The sequence below is a fragment of the Sceloporus undulatus genome, chromosome 6, assembly GCF_019175285.1.
Source record: "Sceloporus undulatus isolate JIND9_A2432 ecotype Alabama chromosome 6, SceUnd_v1.1, whole genome shotgun sequence".
NCBI lineage: Eukaryota > Metazoa > Chordata > Lepidosauria > Squamata > Phrynosomatidae > Sceloporus > Sceloporus undulatus.
Genome location: NC_056527.1, coordinates 6,402,653 through 6,427,486, shown reverse-complemented (window position 1 = coordinate 6,427,486; position 24,834 = coordinate 6,402,653). Strand labels below are relative to the sequence as shown.

The following is a 24,834-nucleotide window of genomic DNA, read 5'->3' as shown; positions in this document are numbered from 1 at the left end:
TCTGATCTTTGAAGCTAAGGAAAGTCAGTTCTGGTTAGTACTTCAATGGGAGACTGCCAACGAATACCAGGTACTGTAGGCTATATTTCAGAGGAAGGAACTAGCAAAGCTACTAGTTTCTTGCCTAAGAAAACTCTATGGCCTGTTACAGCTGCTTCGGGTCTCTTTGGAGGTATGCTGTTTAGATGATGCATGCACCCCAAGAATACGGAAGCTGCACCAAAGCTGCACTCCAGTGCTTAGGAATGGAGTGTGGCTTTGGCGCAACCTCCGGACTCTTAGGACCCATGCATCATTTAAATAGCATACCTCCAAAGAGACCCAAAGCAGCTTTATTTTGGCAGTCTGTAACAGGCCTATGTAATTTATGGAGTTACCATAAGGTGATATGTTGAATAGAAGGCACAATCGCACATGTGGTAGTGGTGCTGAGGCTCACAGGGTCAAAGCATTGGGACTTTTTGATGTGCAGGGATGGGTTTCCTTCTTCCCTTTGTCAAGATGCCTTTTCTCACTGAGTATGAGAAAATTTCTAAGTACTATTTTACATTTCTTGTCTGCATCACCCACACTTTAAAAGGAGAAAATTTCTGGTTTCATCCTTATGTTTCTCCATATCAGGCCACCAAGGTTGGGAGTGAATCAGACCTGCCTTAGTTCCTGAACAGAGGTGCTTTCAGTTAAGGAGATGGACTGTAAAGTCCCATGGTCTTACTGAGCTTAAGAAGCAAAAACTGGGAAGCTGTGGAATCCACAGAAGAAGATGGTTATTTTGAAAGTGAAAAGGCTGATGGGTTTTGGCAACACATGACATGTATTGGATCTTTTATTATTATTATTTTTACCAGTAAAACAACCACCTTTTAAGCATCTTGAGATATGTCTCCAGTTTCTTTGGGAGCCAACTCTGCTTAAGGCAACTGGACATGCTCCAGGGTCTGAAATCAAGGGGGAGACATATTGTGATGCAAGACTGATAGTCAACCAGACTATTTCAGTAATGCCATGCACTTAGAACCAAGAGAGACTTAAGTGTATATATTGTATTTGTTTGTTAGGAACGTAACTTCTAAAAGGATACCTGCTAGCCCAGTCTGAGGAGTTCATCTTCCAGATGTCTTAGATCACAATTTTCATCATTGTTTCCCACTGGCCATGTCTGGCTCCTGGTTATTGGCCTCAAAGAGATGATCTGGAAGTTCAGATCTTCTCCACTCCTGACCAGAAGGTTCAGAGATATAATCCATGGAGACTGGTGGCTTCCTTGTCAGGTGTATGTGTGTGAATCTGCTATAGCATTTTCTCTAGTTTAAAGGACCTATCCAAGGTGCTAATCCCTTTACCAAATTGGATTTAGCACTTTGGATACCTTCTTTAAACTTGGAGTAAAGCCTGGAGTGGATTTGCATCCCACTGAGATGAGAGGCACCAGCCACTATGGCCTGTGATCCAAAAGGTAGCAGTTTCTCAGTGGTGATAGGGAAGCATTCTGCACACTTTGATAAGCACTCACTTCTCTCTGTGTCCAAAGACTCTCTGCCATGGCTAAGGTCCATTTGTCAACCCTGTATTGGAAACTACCAGTGAAAGGTGGTGTAGAAATGTGTGCGCGCGTCTGCCTTCAAGCTGCCTGTCTACTTATGATGTCACTATGAATGTCATGGGTTTTTCTTAGGTAAGGAATCTTCAGAGGTGGCAAACAGCACCTACTAACTACTAATCTATTTTCACTTCCAAGATCAGACAGGGCATGATGCTTTTAGGGTATTTAGACTCTTGTATAACCAAACTTCCTCAAAATAAAATAAAATAATTTGATCTCAGCTCATCCAACCTTTTTGTTGTCTGTCTTTCTAGGTGAATAACTGTTGGACTTGTCTTGGAAGTGGCTATATGGGAGATCATTTCAAGACTGTTGCTGAGACTCATGAGGCTGTGTGAAGGCATGTCAGGAAACACCCAAAAAGCATAAAAACAGGCTGTTTGTACAGAAGGCATTGTAGATAAGGCTTGTGTTGTGAAGGCACACAGCACGGCAGATAACCAAAGCTACCCCTGAGTTTGTTCGATGTCTGGCTGGGAGACTAATCGTGCAATCCTGTACCCGTCCCTTCAGAAGTAAGTGCCACCGAACTCAATGAGATTTGTTCCCTGGTAATGGTGTTTCAGTATTCAGCCACTCATTCTTCTGTTTTCCTTGGGTCTCTGCAGGTAGAAAGTGAGCTATCACAAAAATAAATCTTGTCCTGGGGTTAGAGTTGTCAAAATGTTTTGTCTAAAAGAAAAAGCATGGTGAAGTACTCAAGAAAGATACATGAAGATGCTCATGTGGACAGTTGGAGACACAACAGAGGCCTGGTAGTGTCAGAAAAATAAAAATTAGACTGCAATCCTGTACCTTTTCCTGGGAGAAAGCCTTTCTATATTTAATGGGACTTCGTTTTAAGTAGGCATGTGTAGGACTGTTCTATATTTGAAAAACAGTACAGTTCTTACAGACATGAATGGGTGTAGAGACTCCTTATAGTGAATACTAGTTGAAAAATCTAAACTAAAAGTTATTCTCCTTTACTTTTTGCAGCCTCAAAGCATTTTCCTTCTAATGGCATCTGGTGGTGGTGGTGATGTGCCTTGAAGTCATTTTTGACTTATGGTGACACTAAGTTGAATCTATCATGAGGTTTTCTTGCTGAGATGTGTTCATAGGGGGTTTGCCATTATTTTCCTCTGGGGCTGAGAGAGCGTGATTTTCCCCAGATCACCTAAGGGGTTTCCATGGCCAAGTGGAGATTTGAATCGCAGTCTCCTGGAGTTCTAGTCTAACTTCCAAACCACTCCACCACACCTGCTCCTTTTCAAATAGCACTTCCACTTATTGAATTTGCAACTCCTCTCCATTCACTGAAAGGAAGAATAAACAGCCCACAAGCCTGTCAAGAGAATCAGTTAGAACAATCCAGATGGGTGGGTGTAAAGGGGGGGGGGAACTCTTCCAAAAGCTTTCTTTCAGCTTAATTTTGCTGCTGCTGGAAAAGGAAGGAAAGGAGGATGCTAGCAATGCCACTGGCAAATACTCTTCTCGATCACTCTTCCTAAGGGAGCAGCGATCAGAGTTTTCAAAGGAAGAGAGAGGAGTGGTGCTGTCAGGGAGGGGGAAGCCAGTGAAGGAGGGGAAAAGAAAACAAATTGGCAGGCAAGGAATGGTGCCTTACATCAGTCTAACAGTCTTTCCTCCCTCTGTACAACACCCCTTTCCCTCCTCCAGACCACCAAAGCCCTATAAATAATTGGAGCTCTCCCTTGCTTCCTCAGACTCCTTCCTTCCAGCAAGGAAGCCTATTGAGTTGACAAGTGGTAGAGGAGCAAAAAAAGAGAGAGAGACCGAGGAGAAGAGGACTGAGGAAGAAGGAGAAGGAGGAGAAAGAGAACATCAGCCAAGATGGCCAGCGAATTCAAGACGAAAATGTTCTGGAGGGCAGTGGTGGCTGAGTTTTTTGCCATGAGCCTCTTCATCTTCATTAGCATCGGCTCGGCCTTGGGCTTCCAGTTTCCCGTCTCAGAAAACGGGACCTCGACACGTGTGCAAGACAACGTCAAAGTCTCCTTGGCTTTTGGGGTGTCCATTGCCACCATGGCCCAGAGTGTGGGCCACATCAGCGGGGCCCATTTGAACCCGGCGGTCACCCTGGGCCTTTTGCTCAGCTGTCAGATCAGCATCTTACGAGCCGTCATGTACATGATTGCCCAGTGCCTGGGTGCCGTGGTTGCCACTGCCATTCTTTCGGGCATCACTTCTTCTTTGCCAGGCAACACCCTCGGGCTCAATGCGGTAAGTTTGTCTCCTCTGTCTCTCTTGGTGTCTTTGCAAAAAACTTGACTCTGATAACTATTGACTTGCAGCCCTCAAACGTGATGATGGTGTTAATGAAGATCATCTGCTCCAATTAACCCAGAGCATTGCCTTTAGCACATTTAGGCAGAAAATCCATCATTTCCACCGTCACTTTCATTAAAGTTAAATCCAAAGCCTCCTCTATAGAGAGAGCCGAAGGTGTGTGCTCCCTTTCGTCTCATGTTCAAATTGTGCCACGGCAAAGGGGGTACCCAAATTTCAAGGAGGCTATCATTGCTGTTTTTCCCCAGCCAGGCTTCTGTACTTTTAACAAAAGCATGACCAAGAAAGATTCATCCAGTGCTGTGTGTTCGAGGTCAGTGCCAAAGAAAACAGGACTGTGGTGTCATTTAAAGGTTTTCTAGAAGAAGGGAAGGTGTCACTTGTAACTAGGGAGTAACTAAGGAAGGAGAAATTACCATGACTTAAAAGGGCCTTTTTGACAAGTGTTCTAAGCAGAGGAATCATAGAGTTGGAAGAGTCCACAAGGGTCATCAAATCCAAACCCATTATGCCATGCAGAATGCTAGGGACCTTGCGAAGAGCATGGAAAGAAAAATTTAGGATCTATGGAGGATTTCCATGTTTTAAACAGCAGGCACATGAGTGATGAAAAGCTGTCTAACAGGAGCAGGAATTGAACAGGCAGTAACCTCCCCTTTTCTCTAGGAAAGAACATCACCTGTTGATTTTCTGCCTTTGAGTTCACAAAGGCACAGGATCAGAAAGAGGGGAGTCATTTTAGCAAGTGCTTCAGATGGCTTTTGACTGAAGCAATTCATTACCATTACACTTTGTGGGAACTAATTCTAGAAAGGCTAAGAAATTTATGTATTTGATGTGGCAAACATTGGTCTTTTATGGTGCCACAGCCACCCCCTCCCCCCCACTTCTGCAGGCTAATTTATTATGGCATAAGCTTTAGTATGTTCAAGTTTGTTCCACAACAAGTTAGTCTTTAAGGTGCCATGAGATCCTTTCTTGGTCTCAGACACTGGAAATCATTCCCATCAATCTAGCCCACATGTGAACTGTGGTTATCAGTGGGTTGCAGCACTGCATCATCAGCTCCTGTCTTCTCTAGCTATTTACTATGCATGAATGAAATGCAAAACTCTCTAAATCCTTTCTGCTACCAGTTTGTTGGGGGGCATATTCACAGTGCAAAATTATGGCACTTTGATGGCATTTTGTTTGATTTGGCTCCATCCTGTGGAATCCTGGGATTTGTAATTTGGTGAGCTATTTGGCAGGCACTAAGGTAAAGGTAAATTGTAGTTTGGGGGAGTTGGCCACTGCTTTGGGGCACAGTATTCCAAACCCTCCATCGAACTACAAATCCCAACAATCCACAGAATTGTGCCATGGGTGGTAAAGTGGCCCCAGCTGACTGTACTTGTGCACTGTGGATACACTCTGCTTAACAGAATGCAAAATCCAAAATACTCCAAAATCCATAATTCTCCACATGGTGGCTGAGATAGTGACACTTTTGTTTGCTGGTGGTTCAGTGTACACAAACTTTGTTTCATGCACAAAATTGTCTTAAAAATATTGTGTATACAATTATTATTATTATTATTATTATTATTATTATTATTATTAAACTTTATTTCTATAGCGCTGTAATTATACCTTCAGGCTATGCGTTTAAGGTGTATATGAAACATAAATGAATGTCATGTTTAGTCTTGGTTCCTATCTCCAAGATATCTCATTATGTATATGTAAATATTCCAAAATCTGGAGATGAAAAAAAAAACCCCAAAATCCAAAACACTTCTGGTCCCAAGCATTTCAGATAAGAGAGACTCAACCTGTACTTGGATGCACTACTAGACCTTCGCAAGAGCACTGAAGGAGAATCACACTAGATCCATCTTGCCCTAACTCAGGGGACAAAAAGAAGAACTTGCTTCTTCCAGTATTATGTCTTTGTGTGTTTCTACAAGTGGTGCCTGCAACAAAATGTTGCAGCATACCCTCACCCCAAAACAGAAGTACTAAATCTCAGGGTCCAGTTAGCTTTGCCTTCAAGTTGTTACACTACAGCTTTGCCCTCAAGATGTTAGACTACAACTCCCAGCAGCCCTAGCCAACATAGCTATTGGTGAGGAATTCTGGGGGGGTCCTGGAGTTTAAAAAAATTTGTCATAATTTTGTGTGTGTTTTCCATGAGTATTCAGAAATCTTAGGCACCAAGGGATTACTAAGTATCCTCAATCCTTATAAAGCAGGTGGAGAGGGCCTGGAGTTTGCTTTCTTTTGAGAACTTAAAAAAAACAACACACAAACAATTTTAATTTTGCAAACTGAGGTTTCTTCTGCCTCCCTCTGACTATTCCAACGGTTTTGTCTTGGCCATGCCACACCCATGTTAGCCATGAAAGGGAGAGATGGGGTGTAGCCACACAGCACAGTTATAGCCAAAGTGATGCCACTTTAACTGCCAGGGCTTTATTCCTGGAATCATGGGATCTGTAGAGTGCTGCAGTGCTTAGAATTTGCAACCAAAAAGCTCTGATGCTATAGTTTAGGGGAATGTATGAAAAAATAGTAAGTCCCTCCCCAAACTACATATCCCAACATTTCATAGGCTGGTGCAGGTGCCACGGCAGATAAAGTGAGATCAAACTGCTGTCATGGTGGAGTGTTCATATATATGCCTATGGTTTGGATCTTTGGGTTCTCTTTTGCAACACCTGTAAATCCTCTGCAGATTCAAATGAGCAAGAAAACCCACTTGCATACGCTAGTGTTTTTTTAGCTAGGGTTGGCATTGCTATGATCCGCAAGAAGGGGCATGTAGATCCCTAGACTGGATCTAGTTTAGTCTCCTGCAATTTGGCTGGCAGAAGTAACTTTTTCTGTTCCTTCCATGCTGCACTAAAGGATGGAAGAGCTATTGTACACAGGGCAGGGAGGAGCAATCCCCCCAAATCAGACACTGGCACCTTCCAGGATCCAAACTTACTTGTAGCAGATCTAAATTCCAACTCAGTTTTCATCCTGACTTGGCAACATGGCATTTTGGAATTATACTTCCTAGAATCCCCCAGCATCTGGAAGTTGCAGTCACCCAAAATGACAAGTTTTGCAAGCTCTGGGCCATGGGTTGCAATTCAAAGCTCTAAATTTATCCTGATGTCCATCAGGGGTCTGCCACATATTTGTTTTTCCTCCATTCTCTTGGCTGGTGGAAGATGACTGAGGTTGATGCATTCATTGCATGGAGTTTTCCCACCCATGGAAGATGTAGCACATCTGATGAGGTCTGTCGTGGAAGAGTCTGGTCATTATGGAAAGGGGCACAGAAACCAATCTAACTCTGCCCACTTGAACAACAAAACCAGAAAGCATTATTTGCATAGTCACACTAAAATAAAAGTCTGAATAATCCCTAGGTTTCAGCAGTGGACAAGAGTGTGTTTGCACAGTTAAAACTAGTGTGCCAATTTTGCCTGTTTCTTGAGAAGTGAGATCCGGCCCCACCAATCCATGCCTTGGTTACATCCTGGTTGGATTTCTGTAATGCACTCTATGTGGGGCTGCCCTTGAACATTGTTTGTAGACTTTAGCAGGTACAAAATGCTGCAGATAGACTGCTGACTGGGCTTGTTATAGAAAGCATATAACTGCTTTGCTGAAACAGCTTCACTGGCTACCAGTCTGTTTCCGGGCACAATTCAAAGTGTGTATTTTGACCTATAAAGCCCAATACTTCTTAAGTCCAGACTATATGCAACCCAGGGTCTCCCCATATGAGCCTCTCAGAGTCTTACAATCTTTGTAGGAGGATTTTCTCTCCATCCCACAACCCTCCAAGGCTCAGCAGGCAGGGACACAGGAGATATCTTCTTGGTGGCTGCTCCTAGCCTTTGAAACTCCTTCCCAAGGGAAGTTTGTTCTACTACCTTTCTATCGTCTTTTTGCAGGCACGCAAAGGTCTTTTTGTTTAAGCTGGTCTTCACCCCTGGCTGACCAAGGTGGAGCAGTGTGTAACTGGGTGTGCTATTGTAATACGCACTGTGTATTTTAAGCGTTTTAATTGTTTTACATTTTTAATATAAAAAAATGTGTCCCTTGAAGTCATTTTTGACTTATGGAGACCCCAAGGCAAACCTATCCTGGGATTTTCTTGGCAAGAGTTGTTCAGAAGACATTTGCCATTGCCTTCCCCTGAGGCTGAGAGCATGTGACTTTCCCAAGGGCACCCAAGGGGTTCCATGCCCAAGTGGGGAATCGAACTTTGGTATCCAGAGTTGCAGTCCAGTGTTCAAACCATTATGCCATGCTGATTCTCATAGTCGTTTAAACAGGTTGCATTTATGAAACCAGAAGTAGACCTCTAGCAACTTCTTGTTTTACAGTTTTTTGTTTGGGGGGCACTTTGGACAGTTTGTATGGGTCCCAAAGCAAAAAATTGAACCCCAGACATACCCCACTCCCCACCCTTGCCTTAACCACCAGTGTCACTTGAAAGGAGACACAGGATCATTATATAGTCCTGGCATCTTCCTTTTCCCCGCTGCAAAGGTTTTTTAAAAAGGAACTTTATGGAAAAACTGTAGGGAAGAGTGAAATCCCCTTTCCCTCTTGGCCTTTGTTTCGCTCAACTAGAGTCTTCTGTAGGTTGTTGTGAGTTAAAATTACTACAAAACCAGAGACCATGGAGCACCACTTAATATGTAGCTTAGAAACATCTTCACAAAATTGCAGTGTCTGATTGCGGTGGCTGTTTCTCTTCAACCCACTGGCTTTTGTCCAGAGTGCCATCACAAAACCATAACTTCAGGTCTTTAAAAATTTACTCTCCCTCCAACAAGGGCCTTATCTGTTGTGACTGCAGGCCATAACTGTCTAGTTGGTGTTGTTGGAAAGCCTGACGGAGGGCACGCAGGCAAAAGAGGGAGGCTGGGGTCTAATCTGCACTGCATAAGATAATGCACTTTGACAATGCTTTAACTGCCATGGTTCAGTGCTATGGAATACTGAGACCTGCAATTTTGTGAGATATTTGGCCTTCCCTGTGGGATAGCTCTGGTGCAACAACAAAGTACAAATCTCAGGATTCCATAGCATGGAGCCATGCCAGTTAACGCAGTGTCAAACTGTATTAATTCTACAGTGTAGCAACAACCTGGGTCTACTTGAAGGTACTTAAAAATAACATACCCAGCAGTGGATGAGAGAGGCCTTATCCCCCCCCCCCACATGCTGTGATCACAGTCCTTTTTCATGACAGTTATTTACAAGAGAAGTATATCAATTATTTCCACCCAATAATGTAATATTCACCTTCATATGCTAGAGAGCTACTGTCTGCCAATCAGTGTAAGTGTTACAGAGCCATTACCCATCTGTTGTTCAATTAAAATTTTAAATTGCCATTTTTTTCCAAAAAGAAGTTTTATCAGATGTTAAGCCATCCTGACAGGTGTAAAGAAAATGGATTGCAAGCTAGGAAATTATTTAAGTGCACCATTAAGCGAGCAGAAGAATAAGTATGCAGATGGAACAATGGTCTAATTCAGTATCAAGCTGCCTCTTCGGTTCGCAATAAATCAGAGTCACAGGCAATGCCTTTGCAGATAGCACCTTGTATGCGTCAATGTACATGGAAAAACAGGCATGAGAAACTTGCAAGCATGGGGAAGGGTAGCTTGGAAAAGTTTCTGTTGCTGACTATAACAAAAGATAAATAAGTGAGTTTCATTTGGAGCAAATTAAGCCTGGACTATCCCTAGAAGCCAAGATGATTAAACTGAGGCTGTTGTACTTTCGACATATTATGGAGCTTGTTGCTTGGCATTTTAAGTCGGCTGCAGCCGGAAAATGGGATGGAGGTGAATATTATCGCACACTAAATCACCACTGAATCGCCAGCCACCATCAGCCCGGGTCGAAGCTGCACTCCGCCAGCACTTTTAGAAGTTGGAAAGCTTCTGGCTAGGACCTGGGCTGATGGTGGCTGGCAAATCAGCAGCACTTTAATGTACAATAATCCCTGCCTCCATCCTGTGTCCCAGCTGCAGCTTGGGAGGCTTGAGCTGATTTAAAACACCAAGCGATAAGTTCCCATGAGATGATGTGACTAATTGGAAATAATATTTGGTAATGTTTGGTAATAATATTTGGTAAGGGGAAAGGCTGCAGGAAAAGAGGGAAACCATACTACAGAAGGGTTAATTCAATTGAAGAATCCTTGGGCCTCAGTTTGCAAGACCCGAGGAGGACAATTGGTGACCAGGGCTCTTGGAGGTGTCTCATCCATAAGTCAAAGTTGGTTCAATGGCAACTAACAACAGCAAAAGACAGAATCTGTCACACAATGACAGCATTATACTGATAAAAATATGGAGAAGGTAGAAGATTTCAGTGTTGAACTAGGACTCTGACGATCAGGGTTCAAATCCCTGTTCGGCCATGAAACCCTTGGGCAAGTCAAACCTCCTCTGAACAAATCTTGCAAACAAAACCTCATGATAGGTTCACTTTAGATTTGCCATACGTCAGAAATGACTAGAAGACACACAACAGCAACAGCAACAAGATTTTAACTTACGGGGTGCAGTAGAAATCAGTGGCTGGCTCATTCACCCAGGTATGGCAACACTGTAGAAATAATGCAGTTTGGCACCACTTTAACTGCCACGAGTCCATCCTACAGACTCCTGGGATTTGTCATTTTCTGAGGCACCAGCAGTCTTGGGGAGCGAAGCTAAAGACCTTGTAAAACTACAAATCTCAAGATTTCATAGGATAGGGCTACAACATTTAAAGTGGTGCATTATTTCTACAGTGTAGATGAACTCCCAGAGGCTGGCAAAGTCTGTGTTTGGATTACATCTCCTAGAATTCTCCAACTACTGGTTATGCTAAAACAGCAGCTTTGCTAAGCTCTGCTTCCCCAGATCTTTGGGGTCTGCTGTTTATCCCTATTAATGTCCTCTGTGTTTCCCGTGGCTTCCAATATCACTAAACAGCTGGGCATATCCAAAACAGGGTCTGATGGAGCTGCATTTTTTTAAAATAAAAAATTTAAAACTTTTTTTAAATTAAAATTTTAATTTAATTATTTAAAAAAACACCTGGGGTCTTTCCTTTCTGCCCCCACTGAGTCTCACTCCACTCCCGCTATTTCTTCAGCATTTTACTGGGACATGTTACTGGCAAATGCCACAGCCCATTCTTGCCAAAAAGCAGATTTTGGGGATCAGTGTTGTCACCTCCCTTAATGTATCACCTAGTGCACTCTGCTCCCCGCACCCCATAAATGACGCCACTGAGCCAAAGCCTTAAACATAAAATCAAAACAGGTATTTAAAATCAGTTGATTTCAGGAGGTTTAATTCACAAAGTGTATTTTTAAATCATTGTTATCTTTTAAAAAGACTTTGCACTTAAAAAAATTAATGATGTCTTAATAGGGTAACTTGTTTGTGTTTAACTTTTGATCACCTCGTTTTTAAGCCTTATCTTGTTTTAGCCTTGTTGCAAGTCACCTTAGGTCCCATGTTTGGAGGAAGGCAGTGGATAAATAAAAGAAAATAATAAAATAATCAGTAAACAAAAGAGAACATGAAGAGTGCACTGGGGTCTCTGCACAAAGTGCAAGGATGATATAGCATAGGTACAGGAATCATCCTGCTTTCTGGCTGGTGTTGGAGCACAGCTCCCAGCATTCTACACCATTGTATACCTTCCAACATTTCACAGATGCAAACTGGGACATGTGTGGCCAAGCAATATTAGAATGTGGCCAAGATGGCAGAAATTATTAATAAAGAGAAACACACAATCTAGGAGATGCTGCAGCAGTTTGCTTTTGCCTGAGCCTATTGGAATGGGCAAGACCCCACCTCCTCCTCTTCTCTCGCCCCTCCCTCCTGAGTTTGTTGTGTGCAGATTTCTTTTGCACTTTCAGCTCTTTTTGTATTAATGGAGGTAAACTGAGGACAAAGGGGAAAGTGGGAGAAGGAGAGAGAAACTGGGACATTTTAAAAGCAGTTGAAAAATGGGATGACAGAGGATTAATGAAGATTATTCTGGCCAAATACAGACAGTTGGAGGGTATTCATTGCTGGCAAGGATTACTGGGAGATGCAGTCCTACCATTATCTGAAGAAACTCATTGACCCTATCCATGACCTGAAATTACATCCCTTTGAGAAATGAGCATCTGGTCATCCAACTTCAGGCTGAGAGTCTACTACATTGGAAGAAAACCCAGAGACTGGTTGAAAAGGAAAGATGGCTACGATCTGAGTTTAACGTTTAAGCTGGCTGCCAGCCCATTCATTTGAAACAGGGCAAGATTGGCCTCTAAATTGGAATGCTGGTTCATTCCCTCTGAAACCACCTCCTAACCCACGCAGCAGAAAAATAGAGCACAGGGGCCCTGACACCAAGTGGTGTAGCAGCCTCCTGGAAACAGTTGAAGTGAGTAACAACAGCTATTAAAGATGTGTGGTCTGGTTTCCAAGGGTGTTGGGGAATGGCTTCCCCAGACTGCACTCTGCCTTGTCATTATAAACCATGCTCTGGGTTTCCTCTGGAATGAGACAGCTCTGGAAAGTAAAAAAGTTGCCGGCGGCTGCGTGCGAAGGAATTGTTTTCCCCAGCCATCTCAATTCATTATCACTGCTCATGTAGGGCTGCCATTTGTCCCGGGAAACCTGGAGAATCCCAGATAAGACTAAAAAATGTCTTTGCCAGTTGGGCCAGTTGAAGCACTAAATCCTGGATTTCAACTTCATTGCAGGTCAATGGGTAGATTAAAATCCAGCAGTGGCGATGAACATGCAAGAAAACTGATCCTGGTGACAGTGATCCTGTCCAGCTATGGGAGACTTGAATATAACAGCCCTATGCTCATGTGACAACCCTATGCTCATGTAATTTCAACTACTACTACTACTACTACTACTACTACTACTACTATCATTTACTACTGATATCTGAAATCCTGTTGGGGACTTATGTCTGCAGGAATTAGAACTGGGCAGTTCTGTAACATCCGTATTCAACAAGGGGCTGCTGTGGCACTGTTCCACAGGGGAGCCGGCAAAGTGCCTGATGTGCATTGGGACTGATGTGCATCAGTTTTGTTGTGCATCAGGAACCCAGCTAGGGAGTGCTAATGGACATTGGTAGAGACTGATGGGCATCAGGACACTCTTGCTGTTGCCCTGTTACGTATCTTCACAATTCACTAACAGGCTATTTTAGCATTTCTGAACATAGCTAAGTATAAGTAAAGTTACATAATGTAGACCATGATGGAGGCTTCTGTACATCATTATTTTGGGTCTTTTTTTTTTACTCTGTTTTGATTAGAAGTAGAAAGACTATTCAAAAATATTCGAAAATGGTTGAAAAACATGTTTCTTAAGTGTCAGGAAACTGTGATGAGGAGAATCCTGGACCAATGACAATGGGTGCATATACACAGCAGAAATAATGGGACAAATGGTCATTGTCCACAATTGCTTCTGATGGCAATGTGAAACCTCCACTCCCTTCACTAAATCCTCATGAGATGATTACCATCTGAGTCGTGGAGTACGGCTAAACTATGTGTGACATAAAGATAACATGCATAGGTGTGTCTGTGTAGATTCTTTTAAAAAAATGGCAGCTTCACAGCCCCTAATTCCACATTAGGAGTAAGGATGTATCTAATGTAGAAATAATACAGTTTGATGCCACTTTAACTGTCATGGCACCATCCTACAGAATCCTTGGATTTGTAGTTTTGCGAGGCACCAGCACGCTTTGTCAGAGAAGACTAAAAAGCTTTTAAAATCCCAGGATTCCATAGGATGGAGCTCTAGCTAGTCTAACTACATTCTTTTTACAGTGTAGATGCATTCTCTTTCAGACTTATAGCAAAGATGGGAATTATACAGCCTTCTAGATGTTTGTGGACTACACCACCCAGCATTCCTCACCATTAGCTCTGTTGGGGCTGCTGGGAGTCGTATCAATGGACATTTCATGGCACCAAGTGACAAGCTTGGACATGCATCCTGGGACAGTGGAGGCTGGTGGTTCCCATGTCCATGGGCCAGCAAATCTCCTCTGGGTTGTAGTCCAAATTTTAAAGGAGCTATTTCAACGAGTCCATTTAATGGATAGGCACTAGCATCTTAGGTGGTTCTTTTAAAGTTTGGAATAAAACCTAGAGCAGATTCTTTGCTTGACGTACTAGCCAAACATTTCCGATACATATGAAAGAGGGAGAATAATTTTTTCCACACCTCAATTGCAATTTGAATTCTTTCTAATTGACCCTGACAGGAAAGTACTAGTGGTGCCAATAAGGAATTTCCTTCTCGAGGCAGATAGCAACATGTGAGCATGAAATTTGTTTGGAGTGTAATGCAAGGCAAGATCATTCATACCCCTTCCATCTTCGGTCCAATGTTGATCTGGATAAAGAGGGTTTGTAGGTAAGACCCCACCCAAATGTGCAAATGTGAAAATGCATTTAATGCCATGCATCAGATGGTTGCAACTAGAATTCGTTTCGATTTTGACAAGCTCCCTCTTAAGTGTTGCCAACAGAAAAACCTTAACATGTGATTTGAATTTCACTGTGGGCAAAAAATTAACTGGCAATGCAAAAGAGGTGGAAGCAGAAGGCAAATCAGGCTGGATGGAGAGGCCGGGGAAGTGATTTTGGCCATCTACATTATTTCTGCATGGAAGGATAGACAAGAACCTGAAGAAAGACAAGTCCCCTGGGGAGAGAAAATACATTCTCAACTTACAGCGCAAAGGTTTCAGTGATATACCTGAATATTGAATTTTCGACTTGCATCCTTCTTCCCCCTTTCTCCCCCTATCTTTTCCCTGCCTTCCTCTGACTCCACTCCTCCAACCCACTCTATATTTATACTGCTTCTAACTATATTATTAACTGTCCCTGGAGCCTTAAAATTTCCACAGACGTGCTGGAAAATAAGACTATAAGAATTCCTGGCTTGGCTCAGGTTCAAGCTATCTGGCAAAGGCCTTCAAGGAAGCCACCAAATAATATAGGATGAGGGTTAGCAAGTGCACACCAGTTGAAGGTATACTGCGTCTGGCCAGGGAGGTTCTACTTTTCATTCTTCTTTTGCCACTTTTCAATTTTTTTAAAAAAAGTGTATAATAACACCCAATATAGAATATATTGTTATATAATATAGATTTATTATGTAATCTGTAATTACATGCACATTGTAGAACAAAATTTCTCTCCTGCTTTTTCGCCCATCTATGATACCATTCAAAAGAAGAGGATGCTGAAAGCATTAGCAATTATCAATTACAAAAACCAGAAGGTGCTAGAAAGTAAAGCTATGTATTTTGAGAGACAGAACATGTCTTAAAATATGAATTTATCCATCAGTTTGTAAATTCATCTCAACACTGGCTTGAACGGCAACAAAAAGCCATCTTAATACCTTTTGGAAATAAGCAAGTGGACTCAGGGCAGTAGAGAGAGATTGGTAGCTCAAATGCTGGTGGGAACAGTGAATCAGCTCTTGGATTGAGTTTGAAATTTAAAGGAGTTGTGCAAAGTGTTGGATTCTATCTCCCCAACAGGTTCGCTTCATTGGATAAGCGCTTTAAAGTTCACTTACTGACACTGGACTTCAGTGTATATTACCTTCATTTTGGGGAATGTGGAGAATAGGTCAGCTGGCATTTTGTATTGCAGTTAAGAATTTGCAACTTCAGTATGTTTAACCAGAAGAGAAGATTCAAAGGTGACATGATAGCCTCAAGTTGTTTTCTGCTGTTAAGTCATGAAGCAATGGAGGCAAACAGCAGGAAAAGAGATTCCACCTAAACATTAGAACAACTTACTGACATTAGGAGCTGTTCGACAGTGGAGAGTGGTGAAGTCTCCTTCTTTGGAGGTTTCTAACAGAGGCTGGATGGCGTGCTTTGATGGTGTCTTCCTGCATGGCAGAAAGAGATTGAACTTGATGGCCATTGGGATTTCTTCCAACTCTAGGATTCTATGATCTGTGATTGTGCCATATTCACTAACACTAACACTGGAGTGTATCACATGCATGTTAATTCAGCTTACCTCTATCTGGTTTAAAATTTAATTCAGGAGGCATCCTGATGTTATCAGACGGTTTTTACTTCTGAATTTGCCACCTGAATACAGCCTGGATCCATCCCCAATTCCAGAGCTGCTCCGGTGGCCATTTTCTTAACTTGGAAAACTCCCAGATCCAAAAAGAGCCACAATGAGTGGCTCTGGAAGCAGGGATGGACCCAGGCTGTATTCGGGTGGCAAATTTGGCAGTAAAAACCCTCTGATACCATCAGGATGCTACCCAAATTAAATTTTAAACCGGATAGATTTAAGATGACATTATTGCCATGATTGTAAAAGCCCTGGCCCCAAACGGAGGCTAGGAGTGCATCTACACTGTAGAAATAATGGCGCTTGACACCACTTTAACTGCTGTGGCTCCCATCCTTCAAAATCTTGGGATTTGTTGTTTTGTGAAGCACCACCACTCTTCGGCAGAGAAGGCAAAAGACCTTGTAAAACTACAAATCCCAGGATACCATAGGATGGAGCTGCAGCATTGCAAGTGGTGTCAAACTGTAGTATTCCTACAGTGTAGATGCACCTTGTAATGTTTGATAAAGTGGTAGGCAGTAGGAAAAGGAGGAGACTGCATTACAGGTGGATTGATTCACCAGAGAAGCCATTGACCTGAGTTTTCAAGAACCAAGCAGGGCTGTTGATGACCAGGGTTCCTGGATAGCTTTCATTCATGGGGTCACTGTATGTTGAAGCCAATTTGATGGTTGAAAAACAACAAAATATTTATCCCGATTGTGGCATCTTGTCTCAGTAGCCTAGTTAGCGAGATCAGCATTCTGGCTAAAGGTGCATGCATGTGCGCACACATACAGTGCTCTACTCACTTGCACACTTTCCCTCTGACATATATTTGGATTTAAAGGTGGGAGAAGAGAAAGGGTCTCCATGGAAATGCATAGGGCACCAGCTGTTGTTTTCCACTGAAAGAAAAAAAAAAGAGGAGGAAGTTTACAAAGCCTAGAATGAATTTGTAGGAAAGGGAGGGTTATGGGAAACTAAACTCAGCATGGGGAAAAACAATGACATACTGGCTTGGAAGCTGATTTCGCTGTTATCTATGTCAGTGAAAACAAAACCGTCAGTACAGTTGAAGATGTCAGCAAACAGATGCAAGTAGAAATAGCCTAAGATCTTTCCTAAAGAAAAAGAAAACTCCTCAAACTATGAGTGTTGCTTTCCATTATCATGGCTTAGGCTGCGAGGGTGGTACAGAATGTTCATAAACATTCAGCTTCTGAGGATGAAGGCAATGTTCAGAAAGATTAAACATTTGTCACAAAAGGAAGTTTGCAGTGGGGGGAGGGGTTTCAAATTGGATGTTGGAGCAGATTGAACTTTATGATATGGGGCACCAAAGATTTATGAGTGGAAAACACTAAATCCAAGACAGCCAAGAAGGCAGAAGGAGCAAAATGCTCATGTTATATTTGCATTTGTCAGTCAAAATGCAGTAAGTGGCTCAACTTTTCCCCTCACACACAAACTCCGTCCATGACGGAGGGTGGAGGGTGGGAAACTCTGAACCCGTAAGAGCAGCCACTGTTGGGGGTGATAGCCTTTTGGCTCAGCTTGTAAATTTTGAGCTTCCAATTATCTCAGTACATCAAAGTTTGTCTGGTTTCTATGCAATCTGAAATTATGAGGGCATTGACTAGAGCTTGAATTATTTAGAAGGGGGATCCAAAGTTAATTCATATTACTGCTTACTTGAGAATTCTACCTTCGCTTTTTATTTCAACTTAATTTGATAATTGCAGCTTCCCCACTTGTCTATCTCTCTTAGTCTTATTTGTTAAATTAGAGTTAAGAAAAATAAGAAGAAGAAGAAGAAAAAGAAGGGTAAAAAAATGGCTTCAGGGATGAGAACAAGAACTCAAACCCAAACACAGGAACAAACACAAAGTGCTTATAATAAAGGATGCAACCCTTTAGAATATTTGAATGTACAGGAGGACATTAACATAACAATATTACAGGAATTACGAGATTTCAAAAAATTATTTAAGAAGGAGATAAGGGAGGAACTGCAGGACACAAGAGAGGAAATTAGAATAGATATGAAGATGGAGATAGAAGGATTGGCAAATAAAATTGATAAAATAACAGAGGAATTTACAGAAGTAAGAATGGAGGTAGATCAATTGGTAAATAAAACAAAGGAAATTGAGGAAAAGACAGAAAATTTAGAGAAAGAACAAAGCAGAGACAGACAAAGTATGTTAATACAGGAATTGAGATACAGGGGAAAATGTTTCAAAATACGAGGGATACCAGAAGTCGAGGGGGAACAAGTACCTGAACATATAATCCCAGAGATAGCAACCCGTTTAAACATATCAGAAGAAGTTTTGGATCAGCAAATAGAAAAGGCATTCCGGATTAACTCGACATATGTAAGAGAAAACAAATTAGAGAGAGACATAGTTGTGTGTTTTACAAATGCGAGACTAAGAAATAAGCTGTGTCAACAGTGCTTTGTAGAGAAACTAGTCATAGATGACACAGAAGTTGAAAGATTTGCCAGATCAAATCCGTAGGAGGAGGCAGGACTATAAATTCCTCATAGAGGCGCTAACAAAAAATCAAATAAAGTTTAGATGGGAAAAGATTGAGGGAGTATCATTTACATATAAGCAGAAGAGACAGAGGATTTGTACCTTGGATAAAGCTAGAGAATTCTGTAGGAAAAATCTAGACAAAAGAAAAAACCCACAAGAGGAACAAGTAAAGAAAAAGAACTCTAAAGTACCGGAAGCTGACCCTAAGAAAAAGAGAAAAGAGACAAAAGAGATAAAGGACTCAAAGGGAAAGGGAGAAAGCTCTAAAGATAATACAGAGGGAGAAGAAGAAGTATAAGCATGGGATTTAAAATTGGTTCCCTCAATGTTAGAGACTTGAATAAAATACACAAAAGAAGATTAGTTGCCCATTATTTAGAAAAAAAAACAAATGTGACATATGGTGTATACAAGAAACTAAAATCCGAAACAACGAAGCGCAATTTCTGAAAAAACCCCAGACTTGGACAATTATTTTATTCATTAGATAAAAATAAAAGGAGGAGAGGGGTGGCGGTTTATGTGAATAATAAATACGAAGCTCAAGAATTATGTAAAGATGAAGAAGGAAGGTTTGTTATAATACGATTGGAAATGCAAAATCAAAAATTGGATGTAGTATGTATCTATGCTCCACTTGAAAAAAAAGATGTTTTTTTTAAAAAAAATAAATAAATAGTGCATTAGAAAAAACAAATGGGGACAGAGTCATCATGGTGGGAGATTTCAATGGGGTAGTTAAACCAAAGAGGGACAGGAAATCCAGAAAAAAGATTAAAGGGGAAACTCCCAAGTAGTTTTTTTGAAATGGTAAAAGAATATGAACTAACAGATGTGTGGACTCACTTGAATAAAGAAAAGGAAGGATATACGTATTTTTCAGATATACACAACTCAGCTTCTAGATTAGACATGTTTTTAACTACAAATAAATTACTACCATTGATTAGAAAAATGGAGATAGCTCCAAGAATAATATCAGATCACAATGCAATAGAAATGCAGATAGACATAGGAAGTACACAGACAGAATGGAAATGGAGATTGAATGTAGATTTGATAATGGATGAAAAAAAATGTTGATTTCTTGAAAAATGAAATTAAAATATTCTTAAAAGAAAATACCACACCAGGGATGCAGAATAAAATTATTTGGGACACATGTAAAACAGTGTTAAGAGGTATTCTGATAAAAAAGGCTGTGGAAAAGAACAAAGAGAAGAAATTAATAAATAAAGAGAATTTACAGAAGCTGAAAAGCTTAGAAGATAGATTAAATTGAAATTTAATGGAGAGCAAATTAAAGAAAGAATACGATTTATTTAAACATAAGACACAGGAACAAAACTTAGATGAATTAACAAAAAAATTAAAATGGATTAGACAGAAACATTTCGAGCATGCAAATAAAACAGGGAGATGGCTCGCCCAAAAACTTAAAAGAGAAAAGGGAAAAAAAATCTGATTGTGGAAGTTAACTATAAAGGAAAAATAGTAACTAAGCAAAATGAAATCAAGAAAGCATTTCATGAATACTTTGAGAAGATATTTAAGGAGGACATAGGTGTGGAAAATGAAAACTATCAGATAAAAATGGAAAAATATTTAGAGAATAAGGAAATAACCAAGATGACAAAAGAACAACAAGATGAGTTAAATAAGCCCTTTTCTACGGAAGAAGTCCTAATAGCAATTAATGCACAAAAAAATGGAAAAGCCCCAGGACCGGATGGGTACTCAGCAATGTTTTATAAAGTGTTCAAATATGAGTTATGTGAAATATTATGTAATACATTTAATAACATAGCGGAAGAAGGTAAACCCATCTCATGGAATAATGCAGATGTGGTCGTAATACCAAAAGAGGGGAAGGACAAAAAAGAGATAAAAAATTATAGACCCATCGCACTTCTAAACATTGATTACAAGATCTACACATGGATATTGAGTAATAGACTAAAAAAAATCTTAACAGAAACCATATACAAAGATCAGAATGGCTTTTTGCCAAAGAGACAAATTAGGAATAACATAAGGAACATTCTAAATATTCTGGAATATTATAATTCATATAAAGATAAAAAACTGGCACTTATTTTTCTCGACGCCGAAAAGGCGTTCGATAATGTGAAATGACAATTCATGTTGGAAACATTAAAGAAAATGGAAATGGGGCACTTCTTTATAAATAATATTGAACAAATATATAAGCAACAAAAATTACAAATAATAATCAATGGCGAAAGGACTGCAGACATATGGGTGGATTAGGGCATGAGACAGGGGTGCCCCTTATCCCCACTACTGTTTATTATGATCTTAGAAGTACTAAACAATGCAGTAAGAAATAATAGAGAAATCAGAGGCACAAAAATAAAAGGAGAAGAGCATAAATTAAAAGCATATGCCGATGACATGGTTATCATACTGGAAGATCCCAATAGAAGCATAAAACAATTGCTGAAAGAATTAAATGAATTTGGAAAGTATTCTGGAATAAAAATTAATAAAAGTAAAACCTCTATCCTAACTAAAATTTTAAAGGAGAAGGAGAAAGAAGAGCTGATAACCAAGTCAGGCATAAAAACAGAGAAAAAAATAAAATATTTGGGAATATGGCTAACTGAAAGTAATGCAAACTTATTCAAAAATAATTATAAAGTAATTTGGCAACAAATAGAGAAAGATTTTTAAAAATGGAACAAATATAATTTATCAATACTGGGCAGAATTGCCGCAATCAAAATGAACATTCTTCCAAAATTTATGTTCCTATTTATAAACCTGCCAATTGAGATAAGCGAACGAATGTTCAAAAATGGGGAAAAGGTATACTAAATTTTATTTGGAAAGGGGGGAAAGCTAGGATACAGTCAAGAATTGAATATGAATAATGGTTGGCATGCCCACTTATGGTACACCAAAGAAATTAAAGATAAAGATATAAATAAGCATATTATAAGAAAAGCATTGTTAAAGACATGACGTTCAATAAAGGAAAAGTTTTATAGAGGAGTGCCAGAATGGGTCTCAATAGATGAAGCATTTCAGATTGGAAGGGGAAAAGGAAAAGACAGTTGGATTACATATAAGGATCTATTAGTGAAAGACAGAAATGCTAACATAAAACTAAAGACAGAACAAGAGCTGAAAGATGATGGAAAAAATATAACATGGTTTGAATACTTACAAATAATACAAAGATTCAAAAAAGATGCAAAAAGAGATGGATTTGAGAAAGAGGAAAATGAATTAGACAAGATAATATGGGGGAAAGACAAAGGGAAGATATCCAGATTGTACAAGTTATTTTTAGAAAGAACACTGGAACAAGAAACGGTCACCACATAATACATGGTTAAGTGGCACAAGAAATAGGACATGAACTTTTGTTTGAAAATTGGGAAAACGCATGGAAAAAATCGCATAAGTTCACAGCATCTCAAGACCTTAGAGAAAATTATATTAAAATTGTAAATAGGTGGTATTATACACCATGCAGAATAGCTAAGTATTATAATTTAAAAGATGACAGATGCTGGAAATGTCACAAGGAAAAAGGCTCCTACTACCACATGTGGTGGTCATGTCAAAAAACCAAAAAGCTCTGGCTTAAAGTTCATAAATGTATTCAAGAAATATTTGGAATACAATTTCCATTAACTCCTGAACTGTACTTATTAAATATGACTTCTTTCTTGGGTGAAAAATTGGAAAAACCCTTTTGGAGAATTACACTTTACTTGATCACTGCTGCAAGGACATTACTAGCAAAAAACTGGAAGTTAGAATATATCCCAAGAATAGAGGACTGGCTGCAAAAAATAATAGAGTATAAGGATATGGATATTTTGACTGCATTAATCAACAATGAAGCAAAGAAAAAAAAGAGAAATAGAATGGGCTCCAGTAATTAAATACTGGATTGAATACATGGAATAATTTATGGGTCGCAAAAAACAGTATATGTAAGTTTGATGTATTGGATCATATATAACTTTGGGAAGATTGCGCTCAGTAATTGCATATTGTATTTTGTTAATTTATAAATGTTATGTATTGGGAGAACAATATGTAACACATACATGGGTTATGAATGTAAATAACTATGTTAAAATCAATAAAAATATCATTAAAAATGCAGTAAAGCAATGATAGAAATGATAGAAAGGCTAGTCTTAATAGAATTTCCAAGGTGAAACATCATAATCAGATCATTTAAATTATTATGGATGGGTGTAGGAGTGCTTGGGGCAGGGGCGTCAGTTCTGGGAGCCATTTTGCTTCCCCTGGCATCCTTCCAGGGCTGCACAAACCACCAAAAACACTTTCCAGCACCAGAAATGCTGCCACGTTTCTTGAATTCCCGCCTGCCGCCTGCAATCTTTGTCAAAAAAAAGAAAAGAAAGAAATATGGCAACTCTAGATCTCAGCAATAACTGTGACATAGTGGAATCTGTTTCTCAGAGAGACTAGTTCAGCTTGGATCTGCAATGCCAACTAACCTAAAGCCAACCCTTCTTGTATTTCATCTATCCCAGAGACTGGGAAAGTTGCCTTTTGGATTACAGCTCCCAGAATCACCTGCCTACCATAATCAATGGTTGTTCTGAGAATGTTAGTCCAAAAATTAATGTTTCCAACATGTGATCTATTTGTAGTCTTATGAGTGCATCTACACTAGAAATTATGCAGTTTAGCATTTAAAGGTGCTATAGCTCCATACTATGGAATCCTGGGGTTTCTAGTTTTACAAAGTCTTTAGCCTTTTCTACCAAAGAATGCTGGTGCCTCACAAAACTACAAATCCCTACAAGTTTGTAGGACAGAACCAGGGCAGTTAAAGTGATGTCAAACTGCATTATTACTACAGTGTAAATACACCCTCTCTCAGGTTCATGAGCATTCAGTAATATGCTGTTTGATCACCTCATCCATCTCAGTCTGCAGTTAAAAACAACAAATGTGTTGTGTTTGCAGTCATTTTCTTCTATGCAATTTCCTTTTAGATAAGCATGTTGTGTACAAAAACTCATTATAAGTTTGCCTTAGGCTTACCATAAGTTGGAGGCAACTTGAAGGCATGCAACAACAACAGTGTATTTTAAATATAATTTCCTCTGCTATATAGATTGTTTAACACAGTGAGAATCACAGGTTATTTTGGAAAATAGTATTATCCATAGGTCTTTGAGTCTACATATTAGTTTGAAACTGTGAGTTCACTTGGTTCATTTAAACATGTGACTGTTGAAAAGATCACTAAATTGAGACTGTCGTACTTTGGACGTATCTTGAGAAAACACAAATCACTGGAAAAGATGATGATGTAAATTTGAGTGGAAGACGGTAGGAAAAGAAGAAGACCACATTACAAAAGTGATAATGTGGTCTTATTCATTACTACATTCCAAACTCAGAGCCAAGTCCTGAATTTGCAAGACTTGAGCACAGCTGTTGATGGTGGAAGCTTTTGTAAGTCTCTCATTCATAGGGTCATCAAGGTCTTTCCAATTTATGGCAACCGTAAGACAAAACCTATCATCAGGGTTTTCTTGGCAAGACTTCTTCAGAGGAAGTTTGCCATTGCTTTCCTCTGAGGCTGAGAGAGTGTGACATGCCAAAGATCACTCAGAGGGTTTCCATGGCTGGCAGGGATTTTGATCTGGTCTCCTGGAGTCCTAACTCAACAACTCAAACTAACTTAAAGGGACAGTTTAAGGTACTGAGCCCTATCCCCAAAGTTATTCCAGTACCTTGGATAGGTCTTTTGGACTAAACTCCTGAATGGATTTGCTATTTAGTGATATGGAAGCCATAAGGACTCTGTGGGAAATAATACAGCAAAGATTACCTTTTAGTACAGTCCGCCCTTCCCTTATATGGAAGATCCTTTCTGGACACCCCCCCCCCCAGAATAAGGGAAATTTCATGTATGCTCAAGGCCCATTTAAATGAATGGGGCTCATGCATGTAGTGGCGCGGCGGTGCGCATGTGCCATGGGCGTGCATGCCATTATCCCTTCCAGGGCATGCTCACCCTTCTTCTGGGGTGGCTTTCAGTCTATGCTGAAAGCCACGTAACGTGCACTGTAGCTATGTAATTTCCCCCAACCAGTAGAGAACACATGATTTCTAGTTACCATAAATCTGGGATTCAAGTCAGGAACATCACTAGGGGGTGCAGGCAGTTCAGGGTGCACCGGGTGACACCTCAGATATTAGACATCTGGTGCCCTTGTGGGTCTGGGCTGCCTACA

At 40.3% G+C, this 24,834-nt stretch overlaps 1 protein-coding gene across 2 annotated transcripts in view; it reads left to right on the top strand.

Moving 5' to 3' along the window:
• The first annotated feature begins 1,998 nt into the window (after positions 1 to 1,998).
• Positions 1,999 to 24,834, top strand: part of AQP1 (aquaporin 1 (Colton blood group)) — a 38,440-nt gene continuing 15,604 nt past the window's right edge. The window contains exons 1-2 of one of the 2 annotated variants that reach the window (XM_042472202.1): positions 1,999 to 2,118; positions 3,313 to 3,829. In XM_042472202.1, the coding sequence (XP_042328136.1) occupies positions 3,440 to 3,829 (390 nt within the window). In that variant the 5' untranslated portion in view covers positions 1,999 to 2,118; positions 3,313 to 3,439. Of the gene's footprint in view, positions 2,119 to 3,145; positions 3,830 to 24,834 lie in introns of those variants that run through there. The other variant, XM_042472201.1, reaches the window with a different exon arrangement.